The sequence below is a fragment of the Petromyzon marinus genome, chromosome 25 (assembly GCF_048934315.1).
Source record: "Petromyzon marinus isolate PM22_M1 ecotype Great Lakes invasive population chromosome 25, UKy_Petmar_22M1.pri1.0, whole genome shotgun sequence".
Lineage (NCBI taxonomy): Eukaryota > Metazoa > Chordata > Hyperoartia > Petromyzontiformes > Petromyzontidae > Petromyzon > Petromyzon marinus.
The window spans coordinates 5231263-5248720 of NC_133691.1; the positions used below are offsets into that span (position 1 = coordinate 5231263).

At 43.3% G+C, this 17458-nt stretch overlaps 2 protein-coding genes across 2 annotated transcripts; one reads left to right on the plus strand and one right to left on the minus strand.

The window, feature by feature from the left end:
* The first annotated feature begins 653 nt into the window (after window positions 1-653).
* On the plus strand, window positions 654-9283 carry TIMM21 (translocase of inner mitochondrial membrane 21). The gene is made up of 6 exons (XM_032960636.2): window positions 654-1348; window positions 4557-4619; window positions 5589-5686; window positions 6292-6365; window positions 7899-8004; window positions 8908-9283. The coding sequence occupies exons 1-6, from the start codon at window positions 865-867 to the stop codon at window positions 8995-8997; spliced, it is 915 nt and encodes a 304-aa protein (XP_032816527.2). The 5' UTR covers window positions 654-864; the 3' UTR covers window positions 8998-9283.
* Window positions 9039-16602, minus strand: TMEM231 (transmembrane protein 231). The gene is made up of 7 exons (XM_076069659.1): window positions 16423-16602; window positions 13687-13844; window positions 12050-12178; window positions 11785-11928; window positions 11242-11323; window positions 10559-10662; window positions 9039-10034 (listed from the first exon to the last, which is right to left on the minus strand). Exons 1-7 carry the CDS (start codon window positions 16556-16558, stop codon window positions 9870-9872), a joined length of 918 nt encoding a protein of 305 aa, XP_075925774.1. The 5' UTR covers window positions 16559-16602; the 3' UTR covers window positions 9039-9869.
* Window positions 16603-17458: the final 856 nt, after the last annotated feature.

The window sequence follows — 17458 nt, forward strand, 5'->3', positions numbered from 1 at the left end:
GACGCCGCCTGATAATGCCGCTTCTAATTACTGGCGAAACGTCGTACTCAGGATTGTAAATGTTGTGGATTTGCTGTCCTGGCAACGAATTGGCCACGTTCTGTTTACGTGACAATCCTCACTAAATGGCCGGGTGGTGGCGGGTTTAACGACACATTTAAATATTTACGCGATCTAACCTCCCCCACCCCCCAAAACAACAACAATCTGATCTTGATTTGAAGCTTTCGTGACTGCAGGGATTCATATTCTTGGTTCTTTCGGTAAAGTCACGTAGAAGGGAAACAATCAAATAATAAAAAAATATAAAGCAATAAAATTCTCACGACGTTTCGACTGCAACACAAGCAATCATCATCAGGTGTGAAAACCACAGCAAGAAATTTTGAAAAAAGTGGCGGTTATTTTTAACGTTAGCACCACGGAGAGCGATGTGGCAGGTATTCAGATGGACGAGTCCATCTATGTTCGGAAAAGAGGAGGGGGGAAACGAAAATAATGGATGCGGTCTGAAAGCCACCGTAAGCGTGAACAATCAATTAAGACCCGAAATGGTTTATCAAATCCTTCCAATGATTGCTAATGGCCGTGAATAGTAAAAAAAATCGCGTTCTTGAGTGTCCGCACGCGAGCTCCCGTAGAGGAGAGCATCCCGGAAGAGGCTTCCCCACCCGCCCGCCCGCTGCCGCATGCGTGAGGGAGCCGCGTAGCCGCTCGCTCTCCTCCTCCTCATCATCCACCTCCTCCTCCTCTATCACCGTCCTTCCTCGCACAATCCTCCTCGCAAAGCCCGGCGGCCCTCGGCGTTCGTCCCCGGCGCCTACGCAGGAAGATGACCGAGCAGTGAGCGGGCGAGCGGCGACGATGTCGACGACGACGACGCTGCTGCTGCTCCGTGCGGCCTCGGCCCAGCGTTGCTGCTGCGGAGGCGGCGGCGGCGGCGTCCTGGAGCCGGCGATGCTCGCGTCGCGGAGGGCAGCGTCACTGGGCGGCGCGTGGGCGCAGCTTTTGCCCGGGACAAGGTCACCGTGCAGCGGCTGGGGCGAGGGTTCGCGTGGGGCCAAGTCCATGCTCGTCCGGGGACCGCCTTTAGCCGGGACGAGGTCGCACTGCACCTGGGGTTGGTGGGCGCACCGAGGGAGCGCCGCGCAATCGCCGCGCCTCTGCCATGGCCGGCGTCTCCACGTCCGTCCCGGCCCGAGCGGGGCCGCCGTGAGCCCGCGGTGCGGTCAGGTCAGGGGGCTGTCGAGGGGGGACGGAGCCGGGGCGAAGAGGCGAGAGGAGGGCGGCCGCGCATTGGCGGAACGAGCGGAGCGCGGCGCGGGGCCCGCGACCACAGCGCAGAGAGGTGAACGGGGGGTGGGGGGAGACTCGGCGGCTTATTTGCGCCGCGAGGTCGTAAAGACGTGGCCGTTGCCGGCTATAAAGCGCGCGAAACGATACATGTTTGTTGCCCGTCAAACAAAACGGTGCGGATTTGTCTTGGGAGGTCGAGTGTTGGCCGTGCGATCGTTACAGGATCTAGCTGAGGGTGGAAAGCGTTGGCCGTGGTGGCGACTTGTATTTGGGGTCAGTATAGAGGACACTACTCTGCGAGCACCAATGGGGGGTTGCCCGTATTGACACCCACCATGTAAAAATGTCGGTGTCGGTGGGAGAGTGTGAAGAAGCAGAATAACCTTGTGGCCACGTCTTTCTCGACTGTGCAACTGCTGAGCGATCTGGTTATGGTGAGGTGTCAAAAGGCAACGTTGATTCGATGTTTGCCAATGAAGGGGCACACTTTATATTTTGTGTTTCCTAATTAGTGTGGGTGTATCTGTCTCCCAGGTCCAATTGAAGAATCAGCACTGCTTCTTTACAGGGAGCCGCTGGCTTATATGTAACAATAAATAAGCAAAGTTCTAATGTATCATGTCTCCACGTAAGAAAATATAAAAGTACTTCCTATACAACCCATCGGCCGCACGGCCTTCTGAAAGTTCATAATTTCAGCAGCTATGATTCAGCATAGGCATACCGGACCGGTGTTGACGTTCATCTCATCAGCAGTCAGGCTTACTTGAATTAATGCTGGTGAAATGACAGATGTTCAGGCAAATCAGACCGGATATGTTGGATAAAGTGTTAAGATTCTTATTTTAGTGGTGTGTCTATAAATCGATCACCTTGTATTAACGATTAACTTGTTAAATTTTATTTTAACATTTTAGTCGGTGCATTGATGAGTAACCTTAGCAAGGATGAGTATATACATACATTTATATTTTGAGAGATGGTAAGAGCTTGGGTAGGCCTTTATCCAGCAGTGGATTGATCATGGCTGATGATAATGAAGACAGTCAAGCAGGGACTTATTGATAACAGAAAGAACCCGGAACGAAAATATGGTATTGATAATTGATATCTAATACTGGTAGGAACGAAGTTGTAAACTGAGTGTACCAGCCTGCAATAGATGAATGTGTCCGTCCGTCCCCTTTCAATACTTTAACGAAGTGAAATCTCGTGCTGTTGGGTGTAAAATCAGCAATAGACAGCGCAGAGACTTGTCCTACCAGCCCACCCTGCAGGGACCTGTTTATAATGACTTAGATATGAATGAGTTAGATATGAACCGTTAACCTAGGAAAAACAAAAATAATTTTGATAATCTTATGGGGTATGACCCGCAAATTTTTGATTTATAACTATTATTGGCGTTCTACTGTTGTATAACTGCATGTTCATATTATGCCATGAGATATCGCTGACGACTGCTTCTAATGTAACTGCGCATGTTAATGGTATGCCCTTTCAATACTGCAATGCCACACAGATCGTGGGCTATTAGCAAGCTTTTTGCAGCGGTGAATAAGTCCATAGCAATTCTAGATTTGAAGCTTTGGTGACTGCAAGGATCCATACTCTTTGGTTCTATTCGGTAAAGTCACGTAGGTAAAAAATAAAACAACAAAAATGACGACGTTTCGGCCACAACACAAGTGGCCTTCATCAGGTGAAGGGACCGGACTGTCCAGAGGACAGCGTTGGAGTGAAGACAGCCAAGCCCAGGTCGCATCCTTTAAGCTTGTGGTCGCGGCATCTTTTGAGGAACGTCAGCGTCTCGAGCTTTGACTTCTTGTCCCATTGTCTGTTGAAAGCTCTAACAGATAGGTGAAAGCCCTCCCCGTAGAGGTTATCAATTCTAGATTTGAAGCTTTCGTGACTGCAACGATCCATACTCTTTGGTTATATTCGGTAAAATCACGTAGGTAAAAAATAAAACAACAAAAATCACGACGTTTCGGCCACAACACAAGTGATTTTTTTTTATTTTTTACCTACGTGACTTTACCGAATAGAACCAAAGAGTATGGATCCTTGCAGTCACGAAAGCTTCAAATCTAGAATTGATAACCTCTACGGGGAGGGCTTTCACCTATCTGTTAGAGCTTTCAACAGACAACGGGACAAGAAGTAACAGCTCATCGAGACGCTGACCTTCCTCAAGATGCCGCGACCCCAAGCTTAAAGGACGCGACCTGGGCTTGGCTGTCTTCACTCCAACGCTATCCTCTGGACAGTCCGGTCCCTTCACCTGATGAAGGCCACTTGTGTTGTGGCCGAAACGTCATCATTTTTGTTGTTTTATTTTTTACCTACGTGACCTTACCGAATAGAACCAAAGAGTATAAAGTCCATGGCATTTTCATAACATGTTTTATTAATAGCTCTTTAAGAGGCTATGCTCAATGGAGTGCAAGTGTTTGATAAAGCAGCGACTTTCAAGCGCAATGTAGCTTGCAAGGATACGTCATAAGGAGCAAGACCGCAATACACTTTCATACTCAGACATGTAGTCGGAACACACATTCCTTGTGATGAATTTGCAAAGATAATGAAAACAAATGGAAATTGTATTAACTGTAAAAAAATTGGTAATAACCAGTGTTACATTATTTCCTCATCTGACCGAGTCACCAATCTCACAAATGCACAAAGCAGCGCTAATAAATCTGGAATTATAATGCATGAATATAATTTCCGTTTAAAGTTATTGTATGCATTTGTGTGCAACTAAATCGGCAATCAAATTGGTTCAAGATCAATAGCTTAAATTGGCTTATTTCTTTTGATCAGCCATGAGGGTCGTGAATAAATTATTGTAGGATGCATATTGGAATTAAAGAACGCATATGCAGTTAAACGGATATGAAATTAAACCTTGCTAATCAAAGGTTCTGTAATGGTTAGCATATTGGACTTGCAATCCAGATGTCACTGGTTCAATCTCCCTGAATGGCAGTTTGAGACAAGGGGGCATTTTTATTTATTTGATCTTACCTATTAGTGAATGGGCTTTCCATAGTCGATCAGCCAGTCACGCGTGGTAGGATAAACTGTAGGTACTCCTACTTTTTCCAAGAAGTCTGGCCTACATGGCAGAGTAGGCCAAATACCATCTATAGGGGCTCTATAGGGTTCCCTCAAATGGATGCCCTTCCACCAGCAGTGGCGTGAGTAATTGTAGGGCTGCACTTTTACCATCCTATGCAATGAATGTTTCCTTGCAGTGAAGGATGCAGGCCGAGACTTGACGTACCTCGGAGTCATTCTGCTAGGTGTCGGGCTCACTGGTGAGTGAGGATCCTTGCACCTCTGCACACAAGGTAAATGTCACATTTGCGGAGGCTCAGTAGTGACCTACAGGAATCGTGCTCATTAACCTCCATTCCCCAGGCTCAATGTTCACTGACCTCACGCCAACCACTTGATAGTAATTCAATATGGTAATGCTACTAAAGCAGTGGACATTTTTTCGAGGGGATTCCAATTTCCTAATTGAAGTCCACATAAAAGTCAATTTGAGAGGGATAATGACCTCGTTAGAATGCTGAGCCGGTACTGCTTAGGTCTTAATGCCTGCTTCAAGGAAAACAAGTTGTTGTATATCGTGAGTTTATTGGCTGCAGCCTTACCGGGCTTAAACAATACCAGTTGTAAGATTTCACAATTGAAATTCCATAATTGAAAAGTATTTGGTCTTGCTCACCATCGAATCCTTAACCTTTGGACTCATAGCAAAACTATTAACTTTTGTGCACAGCTCATGAAAATAATGTTGGTTGAAGGATGAATCTATTGAAGAGATCACAGATATTTATATTAGGGCCATTCTCCAACAAAACAGCTTGTCGGGATACAATTATAAGATTCCCTTACATATATGAAATGTAAAAGTGATGTAAAGTATATTCCTGCACCAACCCGCACTGATCAGCGTGGTGAAGTATGGTCATATTACCCACATGACCCACACTGTGGGGAGGCTGTTACCCAGCATTGGATTGACAGAGTGGCTGTTTAAGGGCAGGGAATTTTTGTGAGTAAAACGTCGCTACAAACATACCTAAATTGGCAATTAAAAATCAATGTGCGCAGAACATCACTGTGTGTAGGCTGAAGAAATTGTTTGCGCGGGAGTTTGTACAGCAGAACATTGTTGTTGATGTTATACAAGGCATTCGGAGTTCCACCGTCTGCACTGGGGTAACTGGCGGCATACCTCTGGGTTTCCTTAGAGTATTTTTTGTGTGTGTCTGCAGGCGCCTTGCTCTACCCAGTGTTCATTGAGCTGTTCTCCTCCTGGAGTCCCAACAGAGTTTACACATCTGCCTTGGGACGCTGCCGAGACCACCCTGAGGTCACACAGTCACACAACCGCTGTGCACTTTCTCCCTGGTGTAAGGGTTATAATTATAATATTTCACAGGACAAAGTATCCATTCGGATATATCACAGGACAGTGCCACCGTAGATGCTAGAAGAATGGCTGACATAAGTGGATACATCTTCTTGGTTCTTTCGGTAAAGTCACGTAGAAGGGAAATAATAATAAAACAATATTTTGTTACGTTATTTCCCTTCTACGTGACTTTACCGAAAGAACCAAGAAGATGAATCCATGCAGTCACGAAAGCTTTAAATCAGAAGTGTATACCTCTGAAATCTATTCAAGTAACCTCAGGTCCACAGAGTAGGGGTCAGTACTTGTCCAGCGATTGTCGCATGACAGTCAAACCGAAATATTTAATTCTCGGAGGGCGGTTTAACCTCACAGTGCTTCATAAACAATGGGAGATTGAAAGTTTGTGCAAAAAAACCAGAAACATTTTCTTTAGACACATTCAAAATGAACAGGCTCAGGTGAGAAAAATGAGGATTGATTTACTGAATTGTTACCATTTCTCAGCGCACAAACGGTGGTCACGGGATCAACGTTTCCCTCTTCCATCTCATTGCCTGCAGGTCATGGCTGCCCTTGGACTGCCGATCAGTGGCTACGGGGAGACGACACGCCGTGGCCGAAGGCAGCATGTCAGGTAAAGCCTTAAATTGGCACACGCTCGCACCACTGCAGTCGAACCAACTTTACCCATTTATTACATGGCCAGGGGGGATGACCTGTACCCATTTGTACGCAGCATTTTTAAAGGCAATGGTGCCATTTTAAGAATTGTATTTGAAGAAAGATGCAACCCACCGTGCACAAACAGGTTGGGATGGTGGCTTTTGGGGGGGCTATGCAGTGGGCAGTAGAGGGCAGTGTATACGCATTTATTGTTGCGCTGTGCTTCTTTGCTTCATGTTTATGCTCGCCCCCTTGACCGATGCACAATGACCATTGTATGTATACATGGTTGTGGGGGTGGTAATGGTGACATTGTGAAATATGGGACGGTGTAACCATTGCACGTGTGTGGGAAATACGTGAGGCTACCGGCAAATACTGTGTAAACATGAAGGTGGTTATCTGGGAGATGTCTCCTTTCCTTTTAATGAAACATACATGTCACACAGCCAAAGACAGCCTAGGTGCAAGGTCTACAAGATAAGACGTGGTCGTTTTTTGGTTGAATTTCCGCATCTTCCTGTAAACATATTTTTGAACCATACAAGAATATTGTATGATCGTTGTGGAGAAAGTCTGCATGAATGCCGGCATCAAACGCTTTGTGAACCCTGGAAGAGATTCAGTGGTGCACACCCCTTATTTCGTACCATGTTGGGTACATGTTGGGACTCCAGCATGACAGTAACCCCATCCGTAATTTATGGCCCCAACATGATTGAGTTGACCGTGCCGTGACCAGGGCAGTAACCCTCAACATTGACCCGTAATGCAAGGTAAATGTTAAGAGAGCCTTACACAGGAAAGTCACATCACGATATGTTTAGCTACGCCGTCTTTGGTGTAATATGAAAGTGGGCCTTTTCCTACACGTGATCATTTATACTTGTAGAATGGCCTGAAATGCCCCGAGTCTGTAATATTTTATTTATTGAATATTTTATTTCCACACCTGGACATTTTAGCCATCTTTAAAATTGTATGAATTGCGACTGCGGGGCTCTGCTAGAAACAGCTTTTCTTCGTAACGTCTCATTGAAAATACATGGGGAATTTGAACTATTCAACTAGTTTAGATGAGGTCAAGTAACTTTCATTCCTGTTATTTACATTTTTTTAAAAATATTACTTTATTATTTTTCTCAATGTTTATCCCCGATTGTGCTTTTGGCATTGTCGCGAGACAAAGTATCCAATTGGATTTCTCGCAGAGCCCTGCAACCCTTCATGTTATAGGACAGCCTAGGGAATGGCATATCAAGAGCTCCCTCTGAAATACCTTCAAGTGATCTCTGGTCTACACAGTAAGAAGGCAGAATTTGTTTTACTCGCCCTGCCACGGAGTATCATGTTGTTCGTTACATTCGTCAATCCGATCATTCTCAGCTGAAATGTAAATAAAACAGCGCAGAACCAATTACATTTTATGGGGTGTCTGCAGTCATTGGTGACTAAGGAATGAATTCACTTGATGTAAATTATTTTTATTTCCTTTTTTACTCAGCCATTTGGAGTTCGAGCAGGAAGGAGTGAAGCACATGCGTGTCAAGTTCTACATTAGTGGTAGCGAGCCGATGGCAAAAGGCACAGTCCACGCAGAGGTGGTGCAGGTGGGTTTACAGCACAGCGCAGTGCAGGAGCATCTCCCATGTAGCCGACTTAGCCTTGCCCCATGCATGCCACATTTGCATGACCACTGGGAAAACGTGCCTCGTTTCACAGACCGGGTTTGCCAGCTCGGCTTGTGTTCCATTGGTAGCCATATTGTGCTGGTCCAAAACCACTTGGGTGTCGGATGAGAGCTTAGAGCATGCATGTAATCGATCCGCTTTTCCCCAGCTGAACTGGTCATGGTGCCACAGGATCAATGCAGAAACAGGATGCGTTGTTAGCGATATCCATTGTTCATCTAAATTGATGGCAGTTATTGTAAACGAGTCATTGAAAGTTTACAAAGTGAGATGTCAAGCCTAAATTAACTCATGCCCATGTTAAACATTGTAAAAAACATGAACCTGGGCCGCTAAGCCCAGTTTTCCATTGGTCATGGAAATGTTGCATTGGACTAACCCGAGTGCCAGTGTGCCCATTACAGAGCACTCTTTAGATGCTCGTAAGTTTGAAAAGGATATTTAGTGCACATATCTGCTTAAACCATCTCATAGGGGTAAAAAATAATAAAGTTCTGTGTAGCTATGAACAGGTTAATTGACAAAATAACTGTCTGTTAATATGAAGGACTTCATAACAGCAGCAATTTAAGTCAATTGTTAATTTACATTTGTATCTCGCCACAAATAATGATTATTTGCTAAAACATTTGCCTCCTTTAAGGCATCGATATGGAACGAAACATGTTTAGTCAATAGTCAGCCGTGAAATGTGATAAATATACTGTTTGAAATATACATATATGAAAAAAATACTTGATGTTGCATTTTGTAAATAATAAACATTTGCAAATACCGTATGCAAGTATTAACTGGAGGTATGTATGCATGTTTGTCTCTCAGACTCCAAAAGGCAAGTTTGAGTATCGATATTTGTTTGTGGAGCTGGAGACTTATCCAAGACGCATTATAATCATAGAAGACAACCGCTGATATTCACCACACGGATGCACAGACACATGGTGCACACCTGCTTTTCGAACTTTGGAATGTTTAATTTCACAGTACAAAACCACGTGTACACAACACATGCACCATCTTATGTTCTGCATGGGAAAATGTAGTATATGCACAAATATAACTATAATTTTACAAAACATGTTTGAGCCAAAAGGAATTTGTAAATTTTTTGCTCAAATAACTTACACACTTGATTTATAAAACGCAGAACTTGAATGTGTGAAACAGAAAATAAAGCAAACATGTCTAACAAAACAAAGATTCTTGATCTGGTGTTCATTGAAATATTAAGTAATTTTAGAAACTGTAATTAGGTCGTGAAATGTATTATATACTTAAGATAATGCTGTGAGATTCTATGCTGCAATGTTTACACCTCATTAAGGATCCTTGAGCCCATAATAGTAATAAAGGCACATGTTACAATTTACAGAAAATTGTCTAAAGCTGTCCTGCTTTGCCAAGATTGGCATTCTACATCAGTTAATATTATGCCAGTAGGGTTACGGTATTGCATCCCTGTTTCCTTTAAGGCATCGATATGGTACGAAACATAGACATGTTATCCACTGTATGCATTTTATCCCCTGTAATACATTAACTTCACCTGCTGTGGGAAGATTAAGGAACGCAAGTGATCAGTTGCACCACCTGCCTTATGTGCTCTTTCTACATCCTGAATTTAATGCAACTTGCAAGGTCGTCCCCACTGAAATTAAATAATTACTGAACCATTTAAATATTTTTTTTGCAAGGGCTCAACATATGGGTACAGATTTGGTTGCAGTGCACTGTCCAGACTGATGTCCCTGATGAGCATAGAGGCCATCTGCTGTGCAAAGTTGTCATGCTCGGTGTATTTTGAAGGGGTTGATGGGGATTGTTCGGAGAACCTGATTCTCAAACACAAACGTTTTGATTCTCTGGAAGACCCAATGGAAGATGAGCAGAACGCTGACGTACTGCACCCAGCCAAACTTTATCTGCTCCCAGAAGCCTGGCTGGTAAGTGTCAATAGCATGTTAAGGCAAAACCTGAAACTACGCCACAATTACATTTAGAAAAGCACATGCCAGCTACTTGCTATGCTGGTCAAGTGTCACAGGGACATCATTTAGGCACACCATCTGCTAATTGGCACGGATATAAAATGTCCTTTAATAATTTTCCTACTGCTGGCATCGAGAAGAACTCTGAACTGTAATTAACACGTATGGCTGCACCGAGTCATGGATAGATTATAAACATAAAAACATGAAAGGTAATACTGGACAGGAAATACAACTGGGAAATTCTGAATTGATTCCTAAGGCTGCATGCAGGTCTTACCATTGTATACTGCAAGCTGTAAAATAACAATTATAAAACGTAAATGTTAATGACCACAGCTGTTAACGTATTAAGTTGTATTGTTAGTAACAACCGTTAACACATTTACTGAAATTATTTAACTGCAGATTTATTCCTGTAGAAATTGCTGTCGAGTTATCAGCGTTCATCAATGTTAAGTATCGTACAATGGTGAAGGATATAGGATGGTCTCCTCTGGGTAGCGGATGAGCAGGTTAATGACGAAGGGGATGGTACCAGCTCGGCCCGACTTCCACATGGCCATCGTGTTGCCAAGTACTGTACTCACTGAAAACGCAAATTTACAAATGGAGACAGTATTTAAATAGAAAATAATCACATTTTTTCTCTCTTCCTACCTTTTGTAAATCCAATAACTTTATTCTGGTTCTTGATGGGGAAAATGTAAGTATTGCCCCTCATCCACGTAAAAGTGTTTTACACATTACACACAGCCTTCTGGGAGTGCACAATTTCAACAGCATTGGGTCAATACGAACAAACTACCTTTTTTGACATTTAGTGTTATCAGCAGTTAGGCTTACTTGACTAATGATTGATATCAGTTCTTTCCTATACGCAGTTCACCAGCATTTGTATGAATGGCCTATCCACTTTGAATTGACTATCACAATGACCTGTAATACTGCTGTGTGCAACTTATACATTTTTATTTGCAGCCCTTAATCGACTGCTGGATGAAGGCCAAATGGGTTATGGGGGTTTGCCCATAGTTACCAAGCTGGTAAGTGCACGTTGGTAAAGGGAGGCTCAAGACAGAATATCGAATGTAGGTTGCTGGGTTCACAGCACAATGTGCTAACAGCACCACCACGATTGTGTGTAGTATAATGCACAGTAGCTCACCATTCCTTTCCTGATAGGCGTGGATTATCTCGGTAAAATCGTAAGCTTCGGCAAATGGACTGCTACCATTGACCACTGAAACCTGAAGTGAAACGTGAAAAGGAACAATATAGAATTCAATAGTTATTGGTATACGTTGCGAGCATGTGACTACTTGTCAGTGTAAACAATCTTGTCAATTATAATGTGTAGGTTGGCTGTAACTAATAACAAATGAAACTAGTTCTGTTTCAATAGGACAATAATCTGTTGTAGTTTTGGGCTTCTGAAGATAACCTACATATATAGTTTTAAATCTGAAGATTAACTACACTGCATCGACAATTGAGGATCGGGAAATAATTAAGGAAATGTTTCATAAACTAAAACTAGAGTCTCTCTTGGCAATGTATGCAGTAACTTACAGCATATGGCGAGTATGTGTAAATGATTTGTTCAGGTTTAAGTATGCGGTGACTGATCAGCTGTTCATAAGATGTTGGGAGGAAAGTCAGACAAGCCAACGGTTATTAATGGATGACAAAGCATTGCCACTGGTTGTACATTGTAACGCGTGTCCAGGCCACGGTGAGCAAGTGGCTCTCGCTGCCGAAGACGCAGGTCTCCATTGACGCTCAGCTCAGAGCCATGCAGCGGGGAAGAATGCTGCACCAGGGCCATGCTCTGCATCACCAGCGTGGGCATTCGCTGTACCCACATGCACACATGCAGACCACAAGCTTGTTTATTCACAGGAGACTGACCATATGCTTATGCAGACACATTAACACTCAAACCAACAATGAAAATGTGTTTGTGAGGTGCTTACAAACAGCTTGTAGGAAAAGGTGAGCAGAAGATGCACACCAACCACTTCATCTGCAGCGGTCATTGGCATGGACAGGGAACAGTGTAACCGGTCTGCTTTTCCGTCCAGATTCACATCCTCCTCCCTCGCCTGTGCCAGTCAAGCATCCAAACATTATTTCACTTAGCAGCTGTGGGCTCATTCAAAAGAAACGTACGAGGTGAACTGTGCATAATAATTTTATGGATAAATGACTTCCCGTTACTAAATACAGCGAAAATCCACTTAACCTCTATTTTTCACACCTCCAAATTATACATCTCTCATCTGGGTGAATAGCCATTCTTAAACATGGATTAAAGGAGTAAATCAGAAGTTTGCAAATTCATGCTATCTGTGCACAGTTCAAAATCATGCATTTGGTCTGTACACAACAATAATATAAAAAAAACTTTTTTTAAACACGCTTTAATGAAATGTACCGTACTAGTAGTGAAAGAACTCCACGACTCCAGGAAGTTTACCGTGGACAATTAGAGCCAAACCGAAACTAACATAAAAAATAATGTTTTAAAATGTGTGTTTTTTTCTGATAGAATATAGTATGGTCATCAGTATGACATAAGTATACCAAGTTTGCAGTCGATATCACATTGGAGAGTGGGTAAAAATTGAGTTACAAGATTTGAGGATACAACGACAACAGAGTTAAATAAAAGCGTATAAAAAGGCAACGATTTCCAGGCCATGCGCAACTTTGGCGGCGGCAATAGCAGTAAATGAATAACACTATCTTCACGAATTCGCAGATTTTACCGAACCACTATTCACTCAGAAGCAGTCCCCCGGAAGCATGTCATCTTATTAGCCATGCTGTTTTGTGGACAAGAGTGGTAACACAGAAGTGGTGGGAAATTCACCCTGGATAAGAGGAAAATGTGGATCAGCACAAATAAATGGATCTCCCAAAAGAGTATACCCTTAAAATTAGCGGGTTTTTAATAATCGCGGCTTTGCATATTCGCAACAAATGTATTGTAGTGCTGTCTGAAATTCGCGGGGTATTAAATATTCGCGGCCATAGCGACTCCTGTACTGCACATATTGTACTAACGCATGGGGCGGTGAAGTTAGCGAGTGCACCAAAGTTTCCAACTATACGGACGTACTGTGTTATCGTTAACCGTGGCCCCTAAGCGAAAATAAATTGACATTATTAAAAGTTTATATAACACCGTATATTAATTCATATTTCTAATTATAAATGTTTATGTTCATCATTAAAGGTAAGTTAAATAACAATAATACTATACAATATATGTATGCATAAATATATGCATACGATTTATATATTTCAATGTAATATTTTATGCCCCCTAACCATATTTTCCTCATGAGCTTTCATTATAAATATTCGCGCTGCTATACAGGAACTGTTCCCCGCGAATATTAAAGTCTTATTGTGGATAATACATTTCCAAGTCATATCTCAGGAGTTGCGGTGCGGCATTGTGAAACCCAATCATTTTGATTGCGGAGCATTGTGGATAACCCTCGGCTGATATTTTCAGCTGATATTTTCGGCACAAGCACAGAGGCTGAAGAATCCTGTCGCCTCGCTAGTTCTGTTCCTTCAGGAATCGCTGGGACAGACGCACGGTCACGAAAGGAGTGTGCAGCTTGGGCAGCAGAGAGTTGAGGTTCTCGAACGTGCTCCATGCGATGGGCATTGAGTTCGTCTCCAACAGCAGCATAATGTCGTAGTTGAACTTCACGGTCGGCTGCTCCACAAATGAGGCTGTTCTCAGCCAGAAGCCTTAAGGTGCATGCCCGCGGTGAGTGGAGGGGGCAGGGGTGGGATGGGAAACAAACAAACATCACTTAACTTGGTCGTTATAACCCTACAATCCTAGCCAGATGTTGCTGGCAAGGTTCATGTTTCCTGGATAATGTGCCAGCCACTGGCACTGCTGATACGCTGCATTTTTGTTTTTACAGGCAATTGAGTTTAGGCCAGTCTCAATACATTGATAACTGGATTTTCAAAGCATCTAAATGTGAACTGTACCATTTGTAGCAAGCTGACAGGTCTCAATCTGATCACCAATTAGAGGTCTTGTGAAGTGAAGCAAAAAATACTTAGGTGGTATCATCTGCCTCAGAAATTTATTTTGTCGTACAAGATGTTCTGCTGCTTCATTGTGGAAAAACATTCAAATTTTGACTTAAAACTTTTGTGACTGCATAAATTCATATTCTTGGTTCTTTCGATAAAGTCACGTAGATAGAAAATGAAAATAAAATGTCATTAAAAATAAATTTAAATAAAGGCAAAAAACCCACGACGTTTCGATCGCAACACAAGCGGTCTTCATCAGGCGGAGAGAAAAGAGGGGGCAAGCCTTCAAATGGAACTGCTTCTAAGGGCTTCCAAAGTTGTGAGTGGGCGGGGGACGAGAGCGTTGCACGGGCGGGGCAGCCAATGCTCGTGTAGGAGTACAGCGCGAGAAGTTGGAGTAAAGTGCGAGATAGAGGTGGATCTGAAGGCGAGGGGCGCAGTCCAAGTGTGTTAGACAATGGGGGGAGGGGGTAGAGATAGGGGAAGAGAGGGGGGGAAGAGAGGGGGGGGAAGAGAGGGGGGGGGGGGGGGAGTAGAGGAGGGGGGAGAGAGAGGGGGGGGAGAGAGAGGGGGGGGAGAGAGGGGACCCCCCCCCCCTGTGCAGCGCGTGTGTTGGATTCCGGACCCGGGGTGGTTGGGTTTTCCCACTTCTCTCGTTGTGAAGCGGTTTTCTTTGCTCTTGTCCGTGCTGGTGGCGAGCAGCTGTATCGGTTTCTTTTGCTGCGCTCGCGATGACGCGCGAGGACCTGTCTCTGGGTTGGTGGCTGGGATCACCTGTGTCTTGTGGCGGTGCGTGGTTCGCACCTGGCCACGGATTTTTCTGTTTCCCGTTTTAGTGTCATTACGATACGATTTTTTTCTTTTTGTAACGAAATGCACGCTTGCGTTGATGGTGACGCGGTTTTTTTTCTGACTGTGGCTGTTGTTGACGGCTCGCGCGAGGGGACGCACACGGACTTTGTGTATTGGATTCTGTTTATTGGTGACTCTCGCTGTGTGAAAACCGAAACCGCCAGAGCATTTGCTGCTGGGTAATAAAGGATTTCAAAGGTAAAAAAAGAGAGGGGGGGGGGGGCTGAAGGCAAGGGGCGCAGTCCAGGTGTGTTAGACGACAATGGGGGACTGTGCCCCTCGCCATCAGCTCCATCTCGATCTGGCGCTTCACAGCTTTCCTTGTTGCTGCTGCCGCCTCGCAACTCTCTCGTCCCCCGCCCACTCACTTTGGAAGCGCTTAATTAGGAGTTGCATTTGGAGGCTTGCCCCCTTTTTTTCTCTCCGCCTGATGAAGACCGCTTGTGTTGCGATCGAAACGTCGTGGGTTTTTTGCTTTTATTAAAAAAAAGTGATATCTACGTGACTTTACCGAAAGAACCAAGAATATGAAAAACATTCAATTTACAAACTTAATTCCTTACCTGATTGGCTCGAAATAAATATAGGAGATAATTGCAAAGAAAGAAAAAAAAGACCAATCTTTCCATATTACTAATCACCATATAATGATTATCAATTCTCATCCGAATGGACAATGCAAATGTAAATATAACATTGGGTTAAGGTGACGAGATATTTGAATCACGGATAGTATCGTGGCAAGGCACGTGTTTAAACACTCCCAGGCACATAACGCATATCAAGCACTAGATGTCAGTATGTGATTGTCTCACAATTTGAATGATTCCCCTTTCATTGACAGTGACACTCCCTGAAGGTGTTTTACGCAACTAGCCACACATTAGATGTATTTTTAGACTTGGTTTGTAATTTAAAGCAGATATAAGTTTGAGAAAACGTGTTCGATACAACTGGCCATTGCAGAGAGATGGCTTCTTAAGTCACCGTACACACACATTACCATGTATTTTTGTTTCACAAGTCACTGCACATTGCAAAAAAAATATACTAATAATTTCTACAGCTGTTAAAATGTTGTGATTCTGGACAATTTGTTAAAGGATGTAATTAAACATGCTCTTGTATTGACGATAATGAAAGCACGGGGCTTACGTGGTTGCTAGGTAACCGGCGATTGGACGCCTCTGCACGTCTTCCTAGGCCACAGCTCTATCGAAAAATGAAACTATTTACACCGAAACATTTCTCTCTTTGTTTTTTTTAATACCGTGACGCTGTTGTTGTTTTACTCTCACGCGCTAACATTATTAAAGAGTCTCTGATTTTATATTTAAAAAAACAGACTGTCGGCCGTTCAGAAAGCCAGGGCCGCAAAAGGCGTCTTTGCTTGGGCGTTTAAAAAGTACAAAACGCGACCCACCTTGGCTGCGGTAGACGACGAGCAGAGGCGGAATGTAGGTGAGCAGAAGCGTGGCTACGATGAACAGCGACGCCTTTGAGAAGAGACTCGTCCTGTAGCGAACTAGAGCCGGGTGCGAGAACACCTCGTAAGCCATTGCTGCCCCTCCACTTCAAAGTCCCTAGTCCGCATGGGCGACAGCGCTCTGTCGTCGGTCCCGATTGGCTGGCGCGGCACGCTGCTGCGCTCCGTCAGCCAATCGGAAGAGGAGTCTCGGTGAGCCTGGTCTATGTGTACTACCTAATACAATGGGGGGGGGGGGCAGGCTCAGTATATTTATGGTGGAATCCGATGAGCTGTAAAGCTCTTTTTGGCAGATGTCCAGTTGGACGTTAGAACAAATACAAAAAAACTATAGGATTGCAAAGTATAGGAAATGTGAATAAATAAAAAAATACACAAATACAATTTCGATTTAAAGCTTTCGTGACTGCAGGGATTCATATTCTTGGTTCTTACTGTAAAGTCACGCAGAAGGAAAATAATAAAAATATAAAACAATAAAATTATCACGACGTTTCGATTGCAACACAAGCAATCATCATCAGGTGTGAAAACCACAGCAATACATTTTTGAAAAAAAGTGTTTTGCAAATAAAATTCTCACGACGTTTCGATTGCAACACAAGCAATCATCAGGTGTGAAAACCACAGCAATACATTTTTGAAAAAAGTGTTTTTCACATCTGATGATGATTGCTTGTGTTGCAATCGAAACGTCGTGAGAATAGCATTGTTTTATTTTTATTATTTTCCTTCTACGTGACTTTACCGAAAGAACCATGAATATACAAATAAAACTAAACATTTTTTTTTATTTTACCATGTAAGGCCAACTCAGCTTTTAGTTTCTTTTTCAGAAGCGACCTGGCAAAGTATAGTAAGTCGTTTAAAGTAAAGTTAATTTCATAACTTTAAAAAATATTTACACAAATAAAAATTAATTCTTTTTTATTTCACCAGGTAAGGCCCACTGAGCAATTTGGCTTTTTCAGAA